General features: G+C 48.9%; 1 protein-coding gene across 1 annotated transcript; it reads left to right on the top strand.

Moving 5' to 3' along the window:
- Positions 1 to 68: 68 nt before the first annotated feature.
- iqgap3 (IQ motif containing GTPase activating protein 3) lies at positions 69 to 25,731 on the top strand. The gene is made up of 38 exons (XM_061049460.1): positions 69 to 277; positions 716 to 803; positions 1,628 to 1,784; positions 2,052 to 2,129; positions 2,349 to 2,425; positions 2,642 to 2,709; positions 2,797 to 2,910; positions 3,001 to 3,179; positions 3,277 to 3,358; positions 3,437 to 3,600; positions 3,848 to 3,935; positions 4,050 to 4,213; positions 4,682 to 4,842; positions 8,346 to 8,461; positions 8,804 to 8,967; positions 9,482 to 9,572; positions 10,609 to 10,776; positions 11,765 to 11,907; positions 12,004 to 12,174; positions 13,214 to 13,297; positions 13,416 to 13,487; positions 14,203 to 14,272; positions 14,392 to 14,600; positions 16,318 to 16,470; positions 18,487 to 18,650; positions 18,731 to 18,955; positions 19,139 to 19,279; positions 20,693 to 20,777; positions 20,897 to 21,129; positions 22,487 to 22,619; positions 22,922 to 23,024; positions 23,134 to 23,248; positions 23,341 to 23,428; positions 23,507 to 23,719; positions 23,913 to 24,076; positions 24,174 to 24,299; positions 24,391 to 24,499; positions 25,074 to 25,731. Exons 1-38 carry the CDS (start codon positions 250 to 252, stop codon positions 25,185 to 25,187), a joined length of 4,902 nt encoding a protein of 1,633 aa, XP_060905443.1. The 5' UTR covers positions 69 to 249; the 3' UTR covers positions 25,188 to 25,731.

Here is a 25,731-nt window from a genome sequence, read left to right on the forward strand (position 1 = left end):
CAGCCAATGGGAGAATCAGCTGTTAGTTGAGCCAATCAGAGAGCGGCGGGAGCTTTCAAACCTCAGACCGGAAACAGATCCGAGGGAGCGGCGGAGGATTCAACCTGAAGCCGGGAAAAGTTTGAGACGTTTTCATCCTGAGAATATAAACGGTAGACATTAAACACTTTTATAAAAGCTTTTATCTTCACCGACAGAGAGGATTTAAACGACTTTTATTCAGTGGCGGGAAGAAGAGGAAGAGCCAACATGGCGGAGTCAGGAGGACAGAGCCGCTGTGAGTCAAACTAACTTTGTCTTCGTGTTGTTTGTATTTCATTTGATGAAGAATTACAGGTGAGTGTTTGTTTGTTACCTGCCGGGCTCACCTGCGGACTGTCTGTCACAAACTATTTAAGATGTTAGTGATCAGCTGTTTGATCATACACACCTGATGATGACTGATTTATTGTTGTTTATAATCAGCAGACTATGACGTCACACACACCTCATGGAACAGGTGAAGTGTCTTAAAGCTTCAGCAGTTTGTTAAACTGTTATTATTAATAATAAATGAGTTTTATAGAACGCTTTTCTAGATACTCAAAGACACTAAACAAGGAAAAACAAGACGACGAGGACAGTACAACACATTAAATGTGTGTGTGTCTGTGTGTGTGTGTGTGTGTGTCTGTGTGTGTGTGTGTGTCTGTGTGTGTGTGTGTGTGTGTGTCAGATGAGCGTCTGACCGCAGAGCAGATGGACGAACAGAGGATTCAGAGCGAGGCGTATCAGTACCTGTGCAGGTTGGAGGAGGCTAAGAGGTGAGTGACGTCATTCTCAGACTGTAGTGTAGACTGTAATGTACTCACCTGGATATGACGTCATATGTAATGTTTTCACCTGGATATGACGTCATATATAATGTTCTCACCTGGATATGACGTCATATATAATGTACTCACCTGGATATGACGTCATATGTAATGTTTTCACCTGGATATGACGTCATATATAATGTACTCACCTGGATATGACGTCATATGTAATGTTCTCACCTGGATATGACGTCATATATAATGTACTCACCTGGATATGACGTCATATGTAATGTTTTCACCTGGATATGACGTCATATATAATGTACTCACCTGGATATGACGTCATATGTAATGTTCTCACCTGGATATGACGTCATATATAATGTACTCACCTGGATATGACGTCATATATAATGTACTCACCTGGATATGACGTCTAATGTAACGTTCTCATCTGGATAAGACGTCATATGTAATGTACTCACCTGGATATGACGTCATATATAATGTTCTCACCTGGATATGACGTCATATATAATGTACTCACCTGGATATGACGTCATATGTAATGTTCTCACCTGGATATGATGTCATATATAATGTACTCACCTGGTCATATGTAATGTACTCACCTGGATATGACATCATATGTAATGTTCTCACCTGGATATGACGTCATATATAATGTTCTCATCTGGATATGAAGTCATATGTAATGTACTCACCTGGATATGACCGAATGGTAGTATCGGACATCATCACATTTTTCATCACTTCCTGTTTCCTCAAACAGCTTGGTGACATCACTGTTTGTCTCTCCTCCTCAGGTGGATGGAGGCGTGTCTGGGGGAGGAGCTACCTGCTCCCACTGAGATGGAGGAGGCGCTGAGGAATGGAGTTATCCTCGCCAAACTGGGTCATCGATTCGCACCAAACGCTGTCAGCGTGAAGAAGATCTATGACCCCGAGCAGCTGCGCTACAATGTAACACAAACACTATTTACACAATGACACACACACCTTTAAATGCACACTACACAAAAAAGAGGGAGGAGCTTGAGAAACCTAACTGTGCAGTTAGTCAGAGTGTAGCAGTTTATATGACCATTAAAAACTGTGTGTGTGTGTGTGTGTGTGTGTGTGTGTGTGTGTGTGTGTGTGTGTGTGTGTGTGTGTGTGTGTGTGTGTGTGTGTGTGTGTGTGTGTGTGTGTGTGTGTGTGTGTGTGTGTGTGTGTGTGTGTGTCTCTCAGGCCGTGGGGCTTCAGTTTCGCCATACTGACAACATCAATCACTGGAGGAACGCTTTGACATCTCTCGGACTGCCAACGGTCAGTGAACGCATTGTCACTGATGTATCTATAAGCTGATTGGTCAGCTGGTGGATGTATCTGTAAGCTGATTGGATGTATCTGTAAGCTGATTGGTCAGCTGGTGGATGTATCTGTAAGCTGATTGGTCAGCTGGTGGATGTATCTGTAAGCTGATTGGTCAGCTGGTGGATGTATCTGTAAGCTGATTGGTCTTCATGATTGTATTGGTCTCCTCAGATCTTCCATCCTGAAACTACAGACGTTTATGACAAGAAGAACATGCCACGAGCTGTTTACTGCATCCACGCTCTCAGGTCAGTAACCTGTCTGTCTGCAACCTGTCTGTCTGTAACCTGTCTCTCTGTCTGTCTGTAATCTGTCTGTCTGTAGCCTGTCTGTCTGTAATCTGTCTGTCAGTAACCTGTCTGTCTGTAACCTGTCTCTCTGTAACCTGTCTCTCTGTGTGTCAGTAACCTGTCTGTCTGTGTGTCTGTAACCTGTCTGTCTGTAACCTGTCTGTCTCTCTGCAGTCTGTTTCTGTACAGACGGGGTTTGGCTCCACAGATTCAGGACTTGTTTGGAAAAGTCAAGTTCACAGGTGAATATAAAGAATGTACTGATGAATACCTGAAACAACATGTTTACATGATAACAACATATAGACTTGTGTGTGTTTGATGTTCAGAGGAGGAGATCAACAACATGAAGATGGAGTTGGATAAATACGGGATCCAGATGCCGGCGTTCAACAAGATTGGAGGAATTCTGGCCAATGAGCTGTCAGTGGACGAGGCTGCAGGTACAGACACAACAGCTGATACAAGCAGAAGGAGATAGAGGGAGGAGCAAACTGGACAAGTCAGTGACCTGGTCTGTTTTTTCCCATCAGTCCATGCGGCGGTGATAGCCATTAACGAGGCGGTGGACAGTGGGCGTGTGGAGGTGACGGTAGAGGCTCTGAAGAACCCTAATGCACTCCTCACTGACCTGCAGGAGGCACTGATGAGCGTCTACCAGGAGATGCTGCGTCAGGCCAGAAGAAGAAAAGAGGAGCAGGCAGCCCGCAGGGTGAGAGACACACGACTGATGGACCAATCAGAAGGCAGAGTCACTATAGTACAGCTCACTGTGTGTGTGTGTGTGTGTGTGTGTGTGTGTGTCTCAGGGCGGAGGTTCAGAGGAGAAGGATATCTACGAGGAGTTTCTGACTCAGAAGGAGATCCAGAAGAATATCGACATAGTGAACAGTGAGTTATTAAAAAGCTCTAAAATCTGAACTTTACTTTCAGTCAGATAATTCAGATTATTATAATTTGTATTTTTAGTTCGCTCAGCAGTGGAGCATGTGGATGAAGCTTTGGATTCTTCGGATGAACTCGCTCTGCTCGCCGCTCTGCAGCTGCCATGTTTGTTCCTCAGGGGCCTCCGTACTGACAACGGGCCCTGGTACCTGGATCAGCTGTTTGCAGACCGCCAGCAGAAGGCTCGGGTACACACAATTTATCACGCCTTGTTTCTGCTCATGAATGTGTATGAAACAGGTTCATGTTAATCTTTGTGATAATCTGTGAAGCTCTTCCCCCCCCCCCCCCCCCCCCCCGTTATATTTCAGTCCTGAATACCTTGAGTGAAATTAAACTTTTGCCTGTATGCTAGCTCAGCTAACAGGCTATCTCCTTTGATTCAGACGCTGTGTGTGTTAGTAGAGTTATTAGTACTTTGTGTGGTGTTTGTAGGATCAGGGCTCTGTGGATCCTCTGGAGCCTGACGAGCTGCAGGAAGGAGTGACCATCGCCAACCAGGACGCCACGAGAGCCAGAAACAGTACGTTTCTTTCCTGTCCTAGTTTGTACTGGTGTTGCAAACAACCGTCTCCCCCTGCAGAGCATAAGAGAGAGTACAAGTTTAATTCACATTCACAATGTGTGTGTGTTTCAGTGCATGCAGCCGAGCAGTGTGTGAATACATCTCTACGTGGCAATGACCCCCGACACACAGTAAGCTGTCTGATGACCTCTGACCTTCAGCTACCTGACGTGTTTCCGTTTGCTGCAACTCTTTATCACCGAGAGCTGCAGCTGCTGCAGAGACGCAGCCCACAGGTACACCTGCACACTCACCTGACAGACAGAACCCAGGGTTTACAGAGTTTCAGTATATACATGAACACCTGCACACTCACCTGACAGACAGAACTCAGGGTTCACAGAGTGTTAGTGTATACAGGACCACCTGCTGATCACCTGACAGACAGAACTCAGGGTTTTATAGAGTGTTAGTGTATACAGGTGCACCTGCTGATCACCTGACAGACAGAACTCAGGGTTACAGAGTGTTAGTGTATACAGGTGCACCTGCTGATCACCTGACAGACAGAACTCAGGGTTTACAGAGTGTTAGTGTATACAGGTGCACCTGCTGATCACCTGACAGACAGCTGTCAGGAAAAAGATCAGTGTCGGCTCTGCTCTGAGTCTCATTAGTGCCACCTGGTGGTTAAACACATGAAGGCGTGTCCTCAGTGAAGTCATTTGTAATCTTGTCGATTTGTTACTGTCTGTCTCCACCAGGGGGAGCTGCTGCAAGAGGAGTTGTTTGTTGCCGTGGAGATGCTGTCAGCTGTCGCTCTCATCAATCAGGCCGTAGAGGCGGGACATATGCAGCAGTTCAGCTCCTCATTGGTCAGTCCTTCTGCAGGACTGTCTGATATCGACCACACCCTGCTGGATAGGTAGCTGTCCGTGTACCTGTGTCTACCTGTCCGTGTACCTGTATCTACCTGTGTGTGTACCTGTGTGTCTACCCATCAGTGTACCTGTGTGTCTACCTGTCAGTGTACCTGTCAGTGTACCTGTGTGTCTACCCGTCAGTGTACCTGTGTGTCTACCCGTCAGTGTGCCTGTGTGTCTACCCGTCAGTGTGCCTGTGTGTCTACCCGTCAGTGTACCTGTGTGTGTACCTGTGTGTCTACCCGTCAGTGTGCCTGTGTGTCTACCCGTCAGTGTGCCTGTGTGTCTACCCGTCAGTGTGCCTGTGTGTCTACCCGTCAGTGTGCCTGTGTGTCTACCCGTCAGTGTGCCTGTGTGTCTACCCGTCAGTGTACCTGTGTGTCTACCTGTCCGTGTACCTATGCTTGTACCTGATGTTGTACCTGTCGGTGTACCTGTGTGTCTACCTGTGTGTCTACCCGTCAGTGTACCTGTGTGTCTACACGTCAGTGTACCTGTGTGTCTACCTGTCCGTGTACCTGTGTCTACCTGTGTGTCTACCTGTCAGTGTACCTGTGTGTCTACCTGTCAGTGTACCTGTGTGTCTACCTGTGTGTCTACCTGTCAGTGTACCTGTGTGTCTACCTGTGTGTCTACCCGTCCGTGTACCTGTGTGTCTACCCGTCCGTGTACCTGTGTGTCTACCCGTCCGTGTACCTGTGTGTCTACCCGTCAGTGTACCTGTGTGTCTACCCGTCAGTGTACCTGTGTGTCTACCCGTCAGTGTACCTGTGTGTCTACCCGTCAGTGTACCTGTGTGTCTACCCGTCAGTGTACCCGTGTGTCTACCCGTCAGTGTACCCGTGTGTCTACCCGTCAGTGTACCCGTGTGTCTACCCGTCAGTGTACCTGTGTGTCTACCTGTCAGTGTACCTGTGTGTCTACCCGTCAGTGTACCTGTGTGTCTACCCGTGTGTCTACCTGTCAGTGTACCTGTGTGTCTACCCGTGTGTCTACCTGTCAGTGTACCTGTGTGTCTACCCGTGTGTCTACCTGTGTGTCTACCCGTGTGTCTACCTGTCAGTGTACCTGTGTGTCTACCCGTGTGTCTACCTGTCAGTGTACCTGTGTGTCTACCCGTCAGTGTACCTGTGTGTCTACCCGTGTGTCTACCTGTCAGTGTACCTGTGTGTCTACCCGTGTGTCTACCTGTGTGTGTACCTGTGTGTCTACCCGTCAGTGTACCTGTGTGTGTACCTGTGTGTCTACCCGTCAGTCTACCTGTGTGTCTACCCGTCAGTCTACCTATGTGTCTACCCGTCAGTCTACCTGTGTGTGTACCTGTGTGTCTACCTGTCAGTGTACCTGTGTGTCTACCCGTCAGTGTACCTGTGTGTGTACCTGTGTGTCTACCCGTCAGTCCACCTGTGTGTCTACCCGTCAGTCTACCTGTGTGTCTACCTGTCAGTGTACCTGTGTGTCTACCCGTCAGTGTACCTGTGTGTCTACCCGTCAGTGTACCTGTGTGTCTACCCGTCAGTGTACCTGTGTGTCTACCCGTCAGTGTGCCTGTGTGTCTACCCGTCAGTGTACCTGTGTGTCTACCTGTCCGTGTACCTATGCTTGTACCTGATGTTGTACCTGTCGGTGTACCTGTGTGTCTACCTGTGTGTCTACCCGTCAGTGTACCTGTGTGTCTACATGTCAGTGTACCTGTGTGTCTACCTGTCCGTGTACCTGTGTCTACCTGTGTGTCTACCTGTCAGTGTACCTGTGTGTCTACCTGTCAGTGTACCTGTGTGTCTACCTGTGTGTCTACCTGTCAGTGTACCTGTGTGTCTACCTGTGTGTCTACCTGTCAGTGTGCCTGTGTGTCTACCCGTCAGTGTGCCTGTGTGTCTACCCGTCAGTGTACCTGTGTGTCTACCTGTCCGTGTACCTATGCTTGTACCTGATGTTGTACCTGTCGGTGTACCTGTGTGTCTACCTGTGTGTCTACCCGTCAGTGTACCTGTGTGTCTACACGTCAGTGTACCTGTGTGTCTACCTGTCCGTGTACCTGTGTCTACCTGTGTGTCTACCTGTCAGTGTACCTGTGTGTCTACCTGTCAGTGTACCTGTGTGTCTACCTGTGTGTCTACCCGTCAGTGTACCTGTGTGTCTACCCGTCCGTGTACCTGTGTGTCTACCCGTCAGTGTACCTGTGTGTCTACCCGTCAGTGTACCTGTGTGTCTACCCGTCAGTGTACCTGTGTGTCTACCCGTCAGTGTACCTGTGTGTCTACCCGTCCGTGTACCTGTGTGTCTACCTGTCCGTGTACCTGTGTGTCTACCCGTCAGTGTACCCGTGTGTCTACCCGTCAGTGTACCCGTGTGTCTACCCGTCAGTGTACCTGTGTGTCTACCTGTCAGTGTACCTGTGTGTCTACCCGTCAGTGTACCTGTGTGTCTACCCGTCCGTGTACCTGTGTGTCTACCCGTCCGTGTACCTGTGTGTCTACCTGTCAGTGTACCTGTGTGTCTACCTGTCAGTGTACCTGTGTGTCTACCCGTCCGTGTACCTGTGTGTCTACCCGTCCGTGTACCTGTGTGTCTACCCGTCAGTGTACCTGTGTGTCTACCCGTCAGTGTACCTGTGTGTCTACCCGTCCGTGTACCTGTGTGTCTACCCGTCAGTGTACCTGTGTGTCTACCCGTCAGTGTACCTGTGTGTCTACCCGTCAGTGTACCTGTGTGTCTACCCGTCCGTGTACCTGTGTGTCTACCCGTGTGTCTACCTGTCAGTGTACCTGTGTGTCTACCCGTGTGTCTACCTGTCAGTGTACCTGTGTGTCTACCTGTCAGTGTACCTGTGTGTCTACCCGTGTGTGTACCTGTGTGTCTACCCGTCAGTGTACCTGTGTGTGTACCTGTGTGTCTACCCGTCAGTGTACCTGTGTCTACCCGTCAGTGTACCTGTGTGTCTACCCGTCAGTCTACCTGTGTGTCTACCCGTCAGTCTACCTGTGTGTGTACCTGTGTGTCTACCTGTCAGTGTACCTGTGTGTCTACCCGTCAGTGTACCTGTGTGTGTACCTGTGTGTCTACCCGTCAGTCTACCTGTGTGTCTACCCGTCAGTCTACCTGTGTGTCTACCTGTCAGTCTACCTGTGTGTCTACCCGTCAGTGTACCTGTGTGTCTACCCGTCAGTCTACCTGTGTGTCTACCTGTCCGTGTACCTGTGTGTCTACCTGTCCGTGTACCTGTGTGTCTACCCGTCAGTCTACCTGTGTGTCTACCCGTCAGTCTACCTGTGTGTCTACCTGTCCGTGTACCTGTGTGTCTACCCGTCAGTCTACCTGTGTGTCTACCTGTCAGTGTACCTGTGTGTCTACCTGTCAGTCTACCTGTGTGTCTACCTGTCAGTCTACCTGTGTGTCTACCTGTCCGTGTACCTGTGTGTCTACCTGTCCGTGTACCTGTGTGTCTACCTGTCCGTGTACCTATGCTTGTACCTGATGTTGTATCTGTGGGTCTACCTCTCAGGTACTTGGATGCTCTGCTCTTTGTGAAGCAGCAGGCCGGAAAACAACTGCTCACCTGGAACCAGCTGCAGGAAGAAATCAACCGAGTCAACACCTCAGTTCAGGATGACTACCTTCGTACGAACACACACATACACACACTCTGACCGCTCTGTGTGACCTCTGACCGCTCTGTGTGACCTCTGACCGCTCTGTGTGACCTGTGACCTCTCTGTGTGACCTCTGACCTCTCTGTGTGACGTCTGACCTCTCTGTGTGACCTCTGACCTCTCTGTGTGATGTCTGACCTCTCTGTGTGACCTCTGACCTCTCTTTGACATCTGACCTCTGTGTGACCTCTGACCTCTCTGTGTGACCTCTGTGTGACGTCTGACCTCTCTCTGTGACCTCTGACCTCTCTGTGTGACCTCTGACCTCTCTGTGTGACCTCTGACCTCTCTGTGTGACCTCTGACCTCAGAGCTGCAGGTGGTGTCTCAGGTAAATGAGGCCGTGCTGAGAGGAGATGCTGAGCGGCTGATCTCCGCTCTTATGCTGCCCTCTGCTGGACTGGAGGAAGTACTACCTGGAAACACCTGCAGATACCTGACCCTGCTGTCTACAGCCCAGAAACACAGAGCACAGGTAAACACAGAGCACACAGGTAAACACAGAGCACACAGGTAAACACAGAGCACACAGGTAAACACAGAGCACACAGGTAAACACAGAGAGCACAGGTAAACACAGAGCACAGGTAACTGAAGAGATAGAGATCTAACTGTATGAAACTCCGTTCACTGACCAATCAGATCTGTTAAATTAAAGGTGTTCTTTATGCTTCGTCAGAGCCTGAAGGTTCTGTGAGATCATCATATTAACTTTGATTATCTCCATAGCAACCTGAAATCTCTTACACCTGTAACTGTTGAATGAATGAAGGAACGTACATCTTAAAGTTTCCACTCTGTGCCGGACTAATGAGGGTTCCATGTCAGGGTCAGTGAGGACGGGTAACTAAAGGTCACATGAGTGTGTTGACCTCACTTCCTGTTCAGGCCTCAGGGTGGATCAGCTGTTAGATCAGAGACTGAACCTTCTATCTTTGTCATTAGATAAAATGAATGTAATGTCAGGTGTCCTCCTTCTGTCCAATCAGGACAGCAGAGACCCAGAGGCTGAGCTGTGGTTGGCTGATATCCAGGAGGCTGTGACGAGAGCCAATCAACAGAGCCAGAGAGCTCTGAAGTGTGAGTGTGACACACACACACACACACACACACACACACCTGGGGTATGTCTCAGTTCCCTTAATTGCATCCAAGTGTCCTCCACTTGCGTCTTAGTCCCTCCCACCAGAGATCTAAGGAAACGATCTCTGGTGTCCTCTATCCTCTCTCCTCCCTCCTCTGTCCTCTATCCTTTCTCCTCCCTCCTCTGTCCTCTCTGCTCCCTCCTCTGTCCTCTCTTCTTTCTCCTCCCTCCTCTGTCCTCTCTGCTCCCTCCTCTGTCCTCTCTTCTTTCTCCTCCCTCCTCTGTCCTCCCTCCTCTGTCCTCTCTGCTCCCTCCTCCCTCCTCTGTCCTCCCTCCTCTGTCCTCTCTGCTCCCTCCTCTGTCCTCTCTTCTCTCTCCTCCCTCCTCTGTCTTCTCTCCTCCCTCCTCTGTCCTCTCTGCTCCCTCCTCTGTCCTCTCTTCTTTCTCCTCCCTCCTCTGTCCTCTCTTCTCTCTCCTCCCTCCTCTGTCCTCTCTGCTCCCTCCTCTGTCCTCTCTTCTTTCTCCTCCCTCCTCTGTCCTCTCTACTCCCTCCTCTGTCCTCTCTTCTTTCTCCTCCCTCCTCTGTCCTCTCTCCTCCCTCCTCTCTCCTCCCTCCTCTGTCCTCCCTCCTCTGTCCTCTCTCCTCCCTCCTCTGTCCTCTCTTCTCTGTCCTCCCTCCTCTGTCCTCTCTCCTCCCTCCTCTGTCCTCTCTCCTCCCTCCTCTGTCCTCCCTCCTCTGTCCTCTCTCCTCCCTCCTCTGTCCTCTCTTCTCTGTCCTCCCTCCTCTGTCCTCTCTCCTCCCTCCTCTGTCCTCTCTTCTCTGTCCTCCCTCCTCTGTCCTCTCTCCTCCCTCCTCTGTCCTCTCTTCTCTGTCCTCCCTCCTCTGTCCTCTCTACTCCCTACTTCTTTCAGTTATCAGAGCTTTGGACGATCCACGGCTGGTCGTCATTTTAATCAATACACACCTGATCATCTGCTGTGACCTCTGACCCTAAGCCTTACATTACTGTGTGTGTGTGTGTGTGTGTTCAGTGTGTCTGTCTGTAGCTGCAGTGAATCAGGCAGTGAAGGAGAACAGAGTGAAGCAGACTCTTCGTGTCCTCAGTTTACCTGAAGTCAACCTACAGGGAGTCATTCACAGCTGTGCTGCAGAGTATCAGAGGGAGCTGCTCAGTGTGATCACACACAGGTTACACACAGGTAACACCGTCACACACAGGTTACACACAGGTTACAAACAGGTAACACCGTCACACACAGGTTACACACAGGTTACAAACAGGTCACACACAGGTCACACACAGGTCACACACAGGTCACACACAGGTCACACCGTCACACACAGGTTACACACAGGTTACAAACAGGTAACACCGTCACACACAGGTTACACACAGGTTACAAACAGGTCACACCGTCACACACAGGTCACACACAGGTCACACACAGGTCACACACAGGTCACACACAGGTCACACCGTCACACACAGCTGCTCACAGGCTCAATAAACACCTGGATAACACACAGTTGAGACTGCAGCTGCAGGAGACAGACTCTAGTGGACACTGGAGGAACTGCAGCTGTAAAGTTAGACATTTTAACATAGAGCTCTATGGGGACTGACTCACTGCAGGAGACAGACTCTAGTGGACACTGGAGGAACTGCAGCTGTAAAGTTAGACATTTTAACATAGAGCTCTATGAGGACTGACTCACTGCAGGAGACAGACTCTAGTGGACACTGGAGGAACTGCAGCTGTAAAGTTAGACATTTTAACATAGAGCTCTATGAGGACTGACTCACTGCAGGAGACAGACTCTAGTGGACACTGGAGGAACTGCAGCTGTAAAGTTAGACATTTTAACATAGAGCTCTATGGGGACTGACTCACTGCAGGAGACCGACTCTAGTGGACACTAGAGGAACTGCAGCTGTAAAGTTGGAGATTGTGGTACTTCAGTGTTGACCCTGAAACTTACTGTTTGGGTTTCCCTGTGTGTGGACACAGTGTCGGATCACTCTGTCTACCTGATAAACACTTACAGACTTTGTGACATCATCACCATCATCAGATGTTTAAATATTTTGTTAAACACAGGTAGGGGGTCACCTGTTAGGTAGTCCCCTCCTCTGAGTTACAGTCCCCCTGCAGCTGAGATAGGAAGTAACCACTTGTGTCTTTTAAGGAGACAACAGAAGCCCATGGGTTCGATTCCGGCTGGAGGATGGGTCCTTCTATTACTTCCACCTGACTCACCTGAAGGGAACCTGGGACAGACCCCCCGGCTTCATCCACAACAATGTGTTCCTGGACCAGGACCAGATACAGGTCAGACTCACCTGAGGATATCATGTGTGAGGTCATGTGTGAGGACATGTGTGAGGTCATGTGTGAGGTCATGTGTGATGTCATGTCTCCCTACAGGAAGTGGTGAGCAGTGTTTCGGGCTCGTACAGTCGCAGCGCGCTCTGGCGGAGCAGTGAAGCCCTCATCATTCGCCTACAGGCAGTCAGTCGGGGTTTCGTGGTCAGAAAGAAGCTGGAGGCTCGACGGCGTTACCTGATCTGTCAGACACCTGCTGTCATCACCATCCAGGTGAGAACATGACCGATTGGTGAAATCACTACAACAATTTGTTTTTACTTTGATAAGTAAAAAACTGAGACTGAGTGAAAGACTAAAGGTAAAGCGTGTGTTATTTTTGTGTCCCTCTCCTGTGTCCCTCTCCTGTGCCCCTGTGTCCCTCTCCTGTGTCCCTCACCTGCGTCCCTCTCCTGTGTTCCTCTCCTGTGTCCCTCACCTGCGTCCCTCTCCTGTGTTCCTCTCCTGTGTCCCTCACCTGTGTCCCTGTGTCCCTCTCCTGTGTCCCTGTGTCCCTCACCTGTGTCCCTGTCATGTGTCCCTCTCCTGTGTCCCTCACCTGCGTCCCTCTCCTGTGCCCCTGTGTCCCTCTCCTGTGTCCCTGACCTGTGTCCCTCTCCTGTGTCCCTCACCTGTGTCCCCTTCCTGTGTCCCTCTCCTGTGTCCCTGACCTGTGTCCCTCTCCTGTGCCCCTGTGTCCCTCTCCTGTGTCCCTCACCTGTGTTCCTCTCCTGTGTCCCTCACCTGTGTCCCTCTCATGTGTCCCTCACCTGTGTCCCTCTCCTGTGTCCCCTTCCTGTGTCCCTCTCCTGTGTCCCTGACCTGTGTCCCTCTCCTGTGCCCCTGTGTCCCTCTCCTGTGTCCCTCACCTGTGTTCCTCTCCTGTGTTCCTCTCTTGTGTCCCTCACCTGTGTCCCTCTCATGTGTCCCTCACCTGTGTCCCTCTCCTGTGTCCCTCTCCTGTGTCCCTCACCTGTGTTCCTCTCCTGTGTCCCTCACCTGTGTCCCTCACCTGTGTTCCTCTCATGTGTTCCTCTCATGTGTCCCTCTCCTGTGTCCCTGTGTCCCTCACCTGTGTCCCTCTCATGTGTCCCTCTCCTGTGCCCCTCTCCTGTGCCCCTCTCCTGTGTTCCTCTCATGTGTTCCTCGCCTGTGTCCCCTTCCTGTGTCCCCTTCCTGTGTCCCCTCACCTGTGTCCCCTCACCTGTGTCCCTCACCTGTGTAACAGTGAAAGGTGTGTATAGTATACTCACCTGTGTGTCTCTGTGTTCAGTCTCACTGGAGGAGGGTTGTCCAGCAGCGGGTGTACAGAAGGCGTCTGCAGTTTCTCTACATGAACTGGAGAGCTGTTGTCAAGGTAACGGTCCTTACAGTCTCCTGATGAACGTAAACATGTCGTCATGTGGTCTCCTCTAAACTCTCTGAATACAAAGTTTATTTATCCAGCATATTTCATACTCCGTGTGTTTGAACAGATTCAGGCGTGTGTGAGGATGTGGTCGGCCAGGAGGAAATATCGAGCTCGGCTGAACTTCTTCAGGCGTCACGTGAGTCGTCCTGCGAGCTGAAGACAATTTGTGTTTCTTTGAACAGAACATTACAACATTTCAGGTCATTTATTAATGTAATCCTCATTCCGATTATTTTATTTTGAAGGGCATGAGGACATAAAACTTTATTTTATTTTGAAGAGGCATGAGGACATAAAACTTTATTTTATTTTAAAGAGGCCTGATAAAACTTTGATAAGTGCAATGCGGAGGAGCGCACACAGCATACCAGCAGCAGAGGTCAATGCAACAGGCCCTAAGGGCGCGGTCACACTGCCAATCCGTACCGTGTCTAACCACGCGTCACCTCTAAAATCCAGTTTGTTTGACCAGAGTGATCCAGCTGGCACGCTTCAGAGAGGTGCGTTCGGCACGGTACAGTTGATGCACGAGGCACGCGGATACACAACGCTGACATCCTTCATTATGAAGAAATCTAGAGTTTCATGTCTGCATCTGACTAACATGACTAAAAAAAGCCACAATGTCTCAGCGTGCGCCGCGATGCTCACAGTCGTAACATCTACGCTACGTAGCGTAGTTTAACAGATATCTGTATCATTGTGAACATCAGACACTGAGATAAAAACAGTAAGAGGATTTTTCTAAATGTTGAAGTACAGTTTGAATCTAAAAGCCAGCTGCCAGCCAATCAGAGACCAGAATCCTCAGTGTGCTTGACTCAGGGTGAAGTTACTCCATGTGTCCACAGGTGGGTGCTATCATAAAGATCCAGGCCTTCTTCAGGGCTAACCGAGCCCGAGACCAGTACAGGATGCTGGGTGAGTTCACTGATGAGGGAAGGTTAATGAGACGCTGCGTCTGATTGGTCTAATAGACCCACACTAGCTGACATCATCACATGACTCATTATAAAGCTCCTCCCCCTGCTTTTTCTTAGTGCACTCGGACACACCCCCTCTGTCTGTGGTCAGGAAGTTTGTTCACCTGCTTGACCTGGGCGACAGTGACATCAGAGAGGAGGCGGAGCTGCTGCGTCTGAGAGAGGAGGTGGTGAGAAGCATCCGCTTCAACCGCCAGCTGGAGGCGGACCTGAACCTGATGGACCTGAAGATCGGCCTGCTGGTTCGCAACCGTGCCACGCTACAGGTAATACGCTTCAGATAACACACCACAGGTCAACACACCACAGGTCAACACACCACAGGTCAACACACCACAGGTCAACACACCACAGGTCAACACACCACAGGTAAACACACCACAGGTCAACACACCACAGGTCAACACACCACAGGTCAACACACCACAGGTCAACACACCACAGGTAACACACCACAGGTAAACACACCACAGGTCAACACACCACAGGTCAACACACCACAGGTATACACACCACAGGTAAACACACCACAGGTAACACACCACAGGTAAACACACCACAGGTCAACACACCACAGGTCAACACACCACAGGTCAACACACCACAGGTAAACACACCACAGGTAACACACCACAGGTATCACACCACAGGTAACACACCACAGGTAACATACCACAGGTAACCACACCACAGGTAAACACACCACAGGTCAACACACACCACAGGTCAACACACCACAGGTAACACACCACAGGTAAACACACCACAGGTCAACACACCACAGGTCAACACACCACAGGTCAACACACCACAGGTCAAAACACACCACAGGTATCACACCACAGGTAACACACCACAGGTAACACACCACAGGTAACACACCACAGGTAACCACACCACAGGTAAACACACCACAGGTAAACACACCACAGGTAACACACCACAGGTATCACACCACAGGTAACACACCACAGGTAACACACCACAGGTAAACACACCACAGGTAACACACCACATGTAACACACCACAGGTCAACACACCACAGGTAACACACCACATGTAACACACCACAGGTCAACACACCACAGGTCAACACACCACAGGTAACACACCACAGGTATACACACCACAGGTATACACACCACAGGTAAACACACCACAGGTATACACACCACAGGTATACACACCACAGGTATACACACCACAGGTAAACACACCACAGGTAAACACACCACAGGTAACACACCACAGGTAACACACCACAGGTAAACACACCACAGGTAACACACCACAGGTAAATACACACCACAGGTAAACACACACCACAGGTAAACACACACCACAGGTAAACACACCACAGGTAAACACACCACAGGTAACACACCACAGGTAAACACACCACAGGTAACACACCACAGGTAAACACACACCACAGGTAAACACACCACAGGTAAACACACACCACAGGTAAACACACACCACAGGTAAACACACCACAGGTCAACACACACCACAGGTCAACACACCACAGGTCAACACACCACAGGTCAACACACACCACAGGTAAACACACACCACAGGTAAACACACCACAGGTCAACACACACCACAGGTCAACACACACCACAGGTAACACACCACAGGTAAACACACCACAGGTCAACACACCACAGGTAAACACACCACAGGTAACACACCACAGGTCAACACACACCACAGGTCAACACACCACAGGTAAACACACCACAGGTAAACACACCACAGGTCAACACACCACAGGTAAACACACCACAGGTCAACACACCACAGGTCAACACACCCCACAGGTCAACACACCACAGGTCAACACACCACAGGTCAACACACACCACAGGTCAACACACCACAGGTCAACACACACCACAGGTAAACACACCAAACTGACTTATTTATGGTAATTGTAGGCTTGTCTCGTTAGCTTTAACAAGCCTCTGTCCAAACAGGAAGTGGTGTCGCACTGTAAGAAACTAACAAAGAAGAACAAGGAGCAGCTGTCGGACATGATGGACGTGGGGAGAAGTAAAGGACTGAAGGCTCTGAGCCGAGAGAGGAGAGACAGGCTGGAGGCCTACCAACACCTGTTTTACTTGCTGCAGGTGAGACTCACACACACAGTCATGATCTACCGGCTGCAGGTGAGACTAACACACACAGACATGATCTACCTGCTGCAGGTGAGACTAACACACACAGTCATGATCTACCTGCTGCAGGTGAGACTAACACACACAGTCATGATCTACCTGCTGCAAGTGAGACTAACACACACAGACATGATCTACCTGCTGCAGGTGAGACTAACACACACAGACATGATCTACCTGCTGCAGGTGAGACTAACACACACAGACATGATCTACCTGCTGCAGGTGAGACTCACACACACAGTCATGATCTACCTGCTGCAGGTGAGACTAACACACACAGACATGATCTACCTGCTGCAGGTGAGACTAACACACACAGACATGATCTACCTGCTGCAGGTGAGACTAACACACACAGTCATGATCTACCTGCTGCAGGTGAGACTAACACACACAGACATGATCTACCTGCTGCAGGTGAGACTAACACACACAGACATGATCTACCTGCTGCAGGTGAGACTAACACACACAGACATGATCTACCTGCTGCAAGTGAGACTAACTCACACAGACATGATCTACCTGCTGCAGGTGAGACTAACACACACAGACATGATCTACCTGCTGCAGGTGAGACTAACACACACAGACATGATCTACCTGCTGCAGGTGAGACTAACACACACAGTCATGATCTACCTGCTGCAGGTGAGACTAACACACACAGACATGATCTACCTGCTGCAGGTGAGACTCACACACACAGTCATGATCTACCTGCTGCAGGTGAGACTATCATACACAGACATGATCTACCTGCTGCAGGTGAGACTAACACACACAGACATGATCTACCTGCTGCAGGTGAGACTCACACACACAGTCATGATCTACCTGCTGCAGGTGAGACTAACATACACAGACATGATCTACCTGCTGCAGGTGAGACTAACACACACAGACATGATCTACCTGCTGCAGGTGAGACTAACACACACAGACATGATCTACCTGCTGCAGGTGAGACTAACACACACAGACATGATCTACCTGCTGCAAGTGAGACTCACACACACAGTCATGATCTACCTGCTGCAGGTGAGACTAACATACACAGACATGATCTACCTGCTGCAGGTGAGACTAACACACACAGACATGATCTACCTGCTGCAGGTGAGACTAACACACACAGTCATGATCTACCTGCTGCAGGTGAGACTAACACACACAGACATGATCTACCTGCTGCAGGTGAGACTCACACACACAGTCATGATCTACCTGCTGCAGGTGAGACTATCATACACAGACATGATCTACCTGCTGCAGGTGAGACTAACACACACAGACATGATCTACCTGCTGCAGGTGAGACTCACACACACAGTCATGATCTACCTGCTGCAGGTGAGACTAACACACACAGACATGATCTACCTGCTGCAGGTGAGACTAACACACACAGACATGATCTACCTGCTGCAGGTGAGACTAACACACACAGACATGATCTACCTGCTGCAGGTGAGACTAACACACACAGACATGATCTACCTGCTGCAGGTGAGACTAACACACACAGACATGATCTACCTGCTGCAGGTGAGACTAACACACACAGACATGATCTACCTGCTGCAGGTGAGACTAACACACACAGACATGATCTACCTGCTGCAGGTGAGACTAACACACACAGACATGATCTACCTGCTGCAAGTGAGACTCACACACACAGTCATGATCTACCTGCTGCAGGTGAGACTAACATACACAGACATGATCTACCTGCTGCAGGTGAGACTAACACACACAGACATGATCTACCTGCTGCAGGTGAGACTAACACACACAGACATGATCTACCTGCTGCAGGTGAGACTAACACACACAGACATGATTTACCTGCTGCAAGTGAGACTGACACACACAGACATGATCTACCTGCTGCAGGTGAGACTAACACAGACATGATGTGTGTGTCAACACGTTACTGTGTGTGTGTGTGTGTGTGTGTAGACGCAGCCTCTGTACCTGGCTCAGCTGATCTTCCTGATGCCTCAGAGTCGGTCCACCTCCTTCATGGAAATGTTGGTGTTCAGTCTTTTTAACTACGGCTCTGACCGCAGGGAGGCCTACCTGCTCTTACACCTGTTCACAGAGGCTTTACGCTACGAGATCAGGTAAGGCACACACACAAAAACCAGGGACCCATGTGGCTATGATGTCATGAGTAACACCTGTCTCTGTTTGATGATTTCAGGTTGAAGGTGGAGCAGCCTCAAGACGTGGTCACAGGTAACCCCACCGTCATCAAGATGCTGGTGAACTTTTACCGCCACGCTCGCGGTCAGAACAATTTGCGGGACGTGCTCGGTCCAGCTCTGCAGGACGTACTGACTGACCGTAGTGTCAGCATCCGGACCGACCCCGTGGACGTCTACAAGACCTGGATCAACCAGACCGAGACCCAGACCGGAACCAAGAGGTAGAAACACATGTTGGTTTACCTGGAGGGATATAGAGCGTGTAGACATTATGATACCAAAGAGCATGTTGCTGAACATCCAGTATATCAGTTTGAAGTATTTCAAGCTCCTTATTAACAGATCAGCAGCTCAATTTGACCCTTTCTGCTTACCGTACCTGACTCACCTGTTTGTCCCTGCAGCTCTCTCCCATACGACATCTCACCTGAGGACGCTCTGAGTCACCCTGAAGTCCAGAGACGCATCGACATCGCCATCATCAACCTGAAGAACCTGACGGACAGAGTGCTAAAAGCCATCACATCCAATCTCCACAAACTACCGTACGTCTCCCCCATTCACCTCCACTAACTACCGTACATCTCCCCCATTCACCTCCACTAACTACCGTACATCTCCCCATTCACCTCCACTAACTACCATACATCTCCCCCATTCACCTCCACTAACTACCGTACATCTCCCCCATTCACCTCCACTAACTACCGTACATCTCCCCATTCACCTCCACTAACTACCGTACATCTCCCCCATTCACCTCCACTAACTACCGTACATCTCCCCATTCACCTCCACTAACTACCATACATCTCCCCATTCACCTCCACTAACTACCGTACATCTCCCCCATTCACCTCCACTAACTACCGTACATCTCCCCCATTCACCTCCACTAACTACCGTACATCTCCCCATTCACCTCCACAAACTACCGTACATCTCCCCATTCACCTCCACAAACTACCATACATCTCCCCATTCACCTCCACTAACTACCGTACATCTCCCCCATTCACCTCCACTAACTACCGTACATCTCCCCCATTCACCTCCACTAACTACCGTACATCTCCCCATTCACCTCCACAAACTACCGTACATCTCCCCATTCACCTCCACTAACTACCGTACATCTCCCCATTCACCTCCACTAACTACCGTACATCTCCCCCATTCACCTCCACTAACTACCGTACATCTCCCCATTCACCTCCACAAACTACCGTACATCTCCCCATTCACCTCCACTAACTACCATACATCTCCCCATTCACCTCCACTAACTACCATACATCTCCCCCATTCACCTCCACTAACTACCATACGTCTCCCCCATTCACCTCCACTAACTACCATACATCTCCCCATTCACCTCCACTAACTACCATACGTCTCCCCCATTCACCTCCACTAACTACCATACATCTCCCCCATTCACCTCCACTAACTACCATACATCTCCCCATTCACCTCCACTAACTACCATACGTCTCCCCCATTCACCTCCACTAACTACCATACATCTCCCCATTCACCTCCACTAACTACCATACATCTCCCCATTCACCTCCACTAACTACCATACGTCTCCCCCATTCACCTCCACTAACTACCATACATCTCCCCATTCACCTCCACTAACTACCATACATCTCCCCATTCACCTCCACTAACTACCATACATCTCCCCATTCACCTCCACTAACTACCATACATCTCCCCATTCACCTCCACTAACTACCGTACATCTCCCCCATTCACCTCCACTAACTACCATACATCTCCCCATTCACCTCCACTAACTACCGTACATCTCCCCCATTCACCTCCACTAACTACCATACGTCTCCCCCATTCACCTCCACTAACTACCGTACGTCTCCCCCATTCACCTCCACTAACTACCCGCTGTGTGTATTTGATTGTGTGTATTTGTGTATATGTGGTTGTTGCAGGTATGGTCTGCGTTACACAGCAAAGGTTCTCCGAGACGCTCTGAGGACAAAGTTTCCAGATGCCAGTGAGGATGACCTGTACAAGGTGAGCCCCATGAATTAGACAGAACCACTCAGCTGCAGAGTGACATGTTTGTTTGTGATCATTACAGAGAACAGTGTTTGATAGAACAGTTTGTTGTTGCTGCCCCCCCCCCCCCCCAGATTGTAGGTAACCTGGTCTACTATCGCTTCATGAACCCGGCTATCGTGGCTCCTGATGGTTTTGACGTGGTGGACCGGTGTGCAGGCTCCACCCTGCAGCCAGAGCAGCGTCACATCCTGGGCTCTATCGCCCGCATGCTACAGCATGCCGCAGCCAAGAAACACTTCCATGGAGAGGGATACCATGTCCGAGTCCTGAACCAGTATATAACCCAGACCCACCACAGGTTCAGGTCAGATACCAACGCCTACAAAGGCTAACTAATGTTTTAATTTTCAACAGTTAAAGATTTAAACACATTTAAGTCATGAAACCTCCTCTCAGTCCTTTAGCTTCAACAAATAAATAAAAAATGGCTTCAACCACTCCCTAATGGAGATCTGTGCTCTCAGTAAAGGTCTATGGACGATGAGTCAGCATGAACATGTTACAATGAGTCGGCATGAACACGTTACAATGACTCAGCATCAACACGTTACAATGAGTCGGCATCAACACGTTACAATGAGTCAGCATCAACACACGTTACAATGAGTCGGCATCAACACGTTACAATGAGTCGGCATCAACACACGTTACAATGACTCAGCATCAACACGTTACAATGAGTCGGCATCAACACACGTTACAATGAGTCAGCATCAACACACGTTACAATGAGTCGGCATCAACACGTTACAATGAGTCAGCATCAACACACGTTACAATGAGTCAGCATCAACACGTTACAATGAGTCGGCATCAACACACGTTACAATGAGTCGGCATCAACACACGTTACAATGACTCAGCATCAACACGTTACAATGAGTCGGCATCAACACACGTTACAATGAGTCGGCATCAACACGTTACAATGAGTCAGCATCAACACACGTTACAATGAGTCGGCATCAACACGTTACAATGAGTCGGCATCAACACACGTTACAATGACTCAGCATCAACACGTTACAATGAGTCGGCATCAACACACGTTACAATGAGTCGGCATCAACACACGTTACAATGAGTCAGCATCAACACACGTTACAATGAGTCGGCATCAACACGTTACAATGAGTCGGCATCAACACGTTACAATGAGTCAGCATCAACACACGTTACAATGAGTCAGCATCAACACGTTACAATGAGTCGGCATCAACACGTTACAATGAGTCGGCATCAACACACGTTACAATGACTCAGCATCAACACGTTACAATGAGTCGGCATCAACACACGTTACAATGAGTCGGCATCAACACGTTACAATGAGTCAGCATCAACACACGTTACAATGAGTCGGCATCAACACGTTACAATGAGTCGGCATCAACACACGTTACAATGACTCAGCATCAACACGTTACAATGAGTCGGCATCAACACACGTTACAATGAGTCGGCATCAACACACGTTACAATGAGTCAGCATCAACACACGTTACAATGAGTCGGCATCAACACGTTACAATGAGTCGGCAGTTTAAACCACAGAGACTCTCCACACTCCTTCAATCCTGAATATGAACCACACTGAACAAGACTGGATCAGCCAACACCAAACCAGTTTCCTGACAGCCCTGTGTTGCTTGTGTAAACAGGAAGTTCCTGCTGTCTGTGTGTGACGTCCCTGAGCCGGAGGACAGATTCAATATGGATGAATACTCAGAGATGCTTATTGTCCACAAACCTGTCGTCTACATCTCTGTCAGCGAGCTGATCAACACACACAGGGTAACTCACACACACACACACACACACACACACACACACACACACACACAGTCTATGACACAAACTGTGTGAGTGCTCAGATTTCACAGAAGTCTGAGAAAAAATGAGCGTACCTGTCAGATGGTTTATAATGTCTGCTCTCTCTTTGATTGGTTTATAATGTCTGCTCTCTCTCTGATTGGTTTATAATGTCTGCTCTCTCTCTGATTGGTTTATAATGTCTGTTCTCTCTCTGATTGGTTTATAATGTCTGTTCTCTCTCTGATTGGTTTATAATGTCTGCTCTCTCTCTGATTGGTCAGTTGTTGTTGGAGCAACAGGATGTTTTGTGTCCCGACCCGTCTGACCCCCTCAGACTGCTGCTGAACGACCTCGGAGCAGTGCCCACCCTGCAGGAGCTCATTGGTACTGCAACTATTACTAATAATACTATATACATGTTTCAGAATGTTCTGCCAGGTGTTATTGATACCTGTTGGCATGGCAACATGTCTGATTATGTTTGTGCTCTCAGGTGAGTCTTCAGGTGATCCAGAGAGTAAGACGGACGTTTCTCTGACACTCACCAACAAGTTCGACATCTTCAACGAGTCTGACGACCAACAAGACGCCAGAGCACTGCTGCTCAGGTACATCAGCATGTTAGCATGTTAGCTTCACCTGCTCAGGTACAGCTGAGCATGCTCAGTCAATCAGCTTACACTCAATTGTTGTTTTTCAGCACAAAGCAGCTGATCATTGATGTGGTCAGGACTCAGCCAGGTGAGTCTCTGAGTCACATCCTGAGAGCGTCTGCATCACATGACCAGGTACGCACACACACACACATAGGTAAAGCTCAGCAGGTAAACTTCAGGTAAACTTCAGGTTAAACATCTCCTCCACAGAGAGTCTGTCATGATTGGCTGGTGCAGCGGCGTGCTCAGCAGGACGCTCGCACGCCTGACAAGATGAAAAGGAACCAATCACTAATCGCCAACGGCAACCTGAGTTTAGAGGAGAAGAAGAGGAAGATCTCGAGGAGTCTTCGTTGCCTGGAGGGGCGTGGCATCCTGACTCCGCCCCACAGCGAGAACCAGATCCTGCAGATGATCGCCAAGGTGAGCTCACCTGACCTATGACTGACCATGTGATCACTGAGGATGGTTAAGTAGAACGACCAATCAGAGCTCGGCTCAGCAGGAAGCAGACATTATTTAAAGTTCTTTTGGTAACATTTTTCACAGCTGGCTTTTTTCGGAAGGCCTGAGATCACAAAGCACTTCCTGTTTTCTATTTGCCCCACCCCCTCAGGACATCCGTCAGCAACGTCTTCACCGTCAGCGACGAGGGGCGGAGCTTCAGAAGCTGAATCAGACTCTCAGCAGTCTGCAGGTGAAGAGCAGCTTCCACAGTGAACAGGTGGACTACTACAGACATTACATCACTTCCTGTCTGGACAACCTAACCACCAGCAGGTACACACGCACACATCTGACATCCTAAACTCTCATTGGCTGATTGTAAGTCTCATGTGGCAGTATAAAACACCCTCTGATTGGTTGTGTGTTTCAGTAAACTGACCAATAAGAAGGCAGCAGAGAGCAAAGTGAAGAAGAAGCTTCCTGCTCTGAGCTACAGCGCCGCCCGGCTGCAGGAGAAGGGAGTGCTGCTGGAGATCAGTGACCTGCCACACACACAGTAAGAACACACACACACACACACACACACACACACACACACACACACACACACACACACAGTAAGTTCTAACTGATCTGATCCGTTCCAGGTTTAAGAACGTCGTCTTCGACATCACTCCTGGACCAGAAACAGGAAGTTTCAAAGTAAAAGCACGATTCCTCGGCGTTGAGATGGAAGAGTTCCTGCTCAAATACCAGGTAAAAACCAGGCCAAATGCTGGGCCCAACCAAGCCAAATGCTGGGCCCAACCAAGCCAAATGCTGGGCCCAACCAAGCCAAATGCTGGGCCCAACCAGGCCAAATACTTTTGGGCTTTTCGTGCCTTTATTGTAGAGACAGGTGGATAGAGTCTGAAATCAGAGAGAGAGAGTGGGGAGTGACATGCGGGAAAGGGGCCACGGTTGGGATTTGAACCTGGGTCGCCCGCTTGGAGGACTACAGCCTCCATACATGGGGCGATACATGATCTGTGTTTGAACACTAAATATAATTGAACTGCTCTATGCGTCTCTGTCTACTAATGTAGAGTATATTTTGTTTTGTTGTTTTGATGTTGCTTGTTTTGTTGTTGCTTGTCATCATGGTTTTATGTAACTTAGTTTTCCTGTTTACCACCAACCTGCCACGGGACTACAGATGGAAATGAGCCTGTGGCTATAATCTGGGATATTCACATTTTTATGTTCATTAATGTGCACTGTCCCTATTTTAAAGAAAGAAAGAAACTTCTTAACAACAAATGTGTGTGTGTGTTTAATGTGTGTGTTACAGGACCTGCTGCAGCTGCAGTACGAGGGTGTGGCGGTGATGAAGATGTTCGACAAGGCGAAGATCAACGTCAACCTGCTCATCTTCCTCCTCAACAAAAAGTTCTTTAAGAAATGAACCAAGTGACTCTCTTACCTTACACTCCTATCTTTGTGCTGTCTTACTACATAATCAGTCTTTGTGTATCTCAATATGTCACAGAGTGAAGTGTCTTCACTACACTCCTATCTTTGTTTTGTTGCACAATTTTATATTTTTATGAAAAACTATCATGTGTTTGATTTCTTTATCAGTATCTACATCACATTATTTAGTGCAGAGTGAAACATCCTCACTACAGTTATATCTATGTATGTCATTACCTTGTTTTGTGTGTTTGAGTATCTTTATAACTTACAGAGTGGGACATCTTCTTAACACTCCTATCTCTGAGGATCAGATGGTTGATAAATGGATTTAAATACCTCACTCTGTTATCTGTTTCAGGATCATGTTTTACACTACAGAGTGGGACTTCTTCTACACTCCTATCTCTGTTTTTAACTCTACACTTCCTGTTATCAGCCGATCAATAACTGTAAATATTTTCTGTCTCCTTTAAGAAACTTTAAAATGTTTAATCTTTTTTTAACTTGAATAAAAACAACAAGTTGTAAGTGAA

This window comes from Labrus mixtus, chromosome 11 (assembly GCF_963584025.1).
Source record: "Labrus mixtus chromosome 11, fLabMix1.1, whole genome shotgun sequence".
Classification (NCBI taxonomy): Eukaryota; Metazoa; Chordata; class Actinopteri; order Labriformes; family Labridae; genus Labrus; species Labrus mixtus.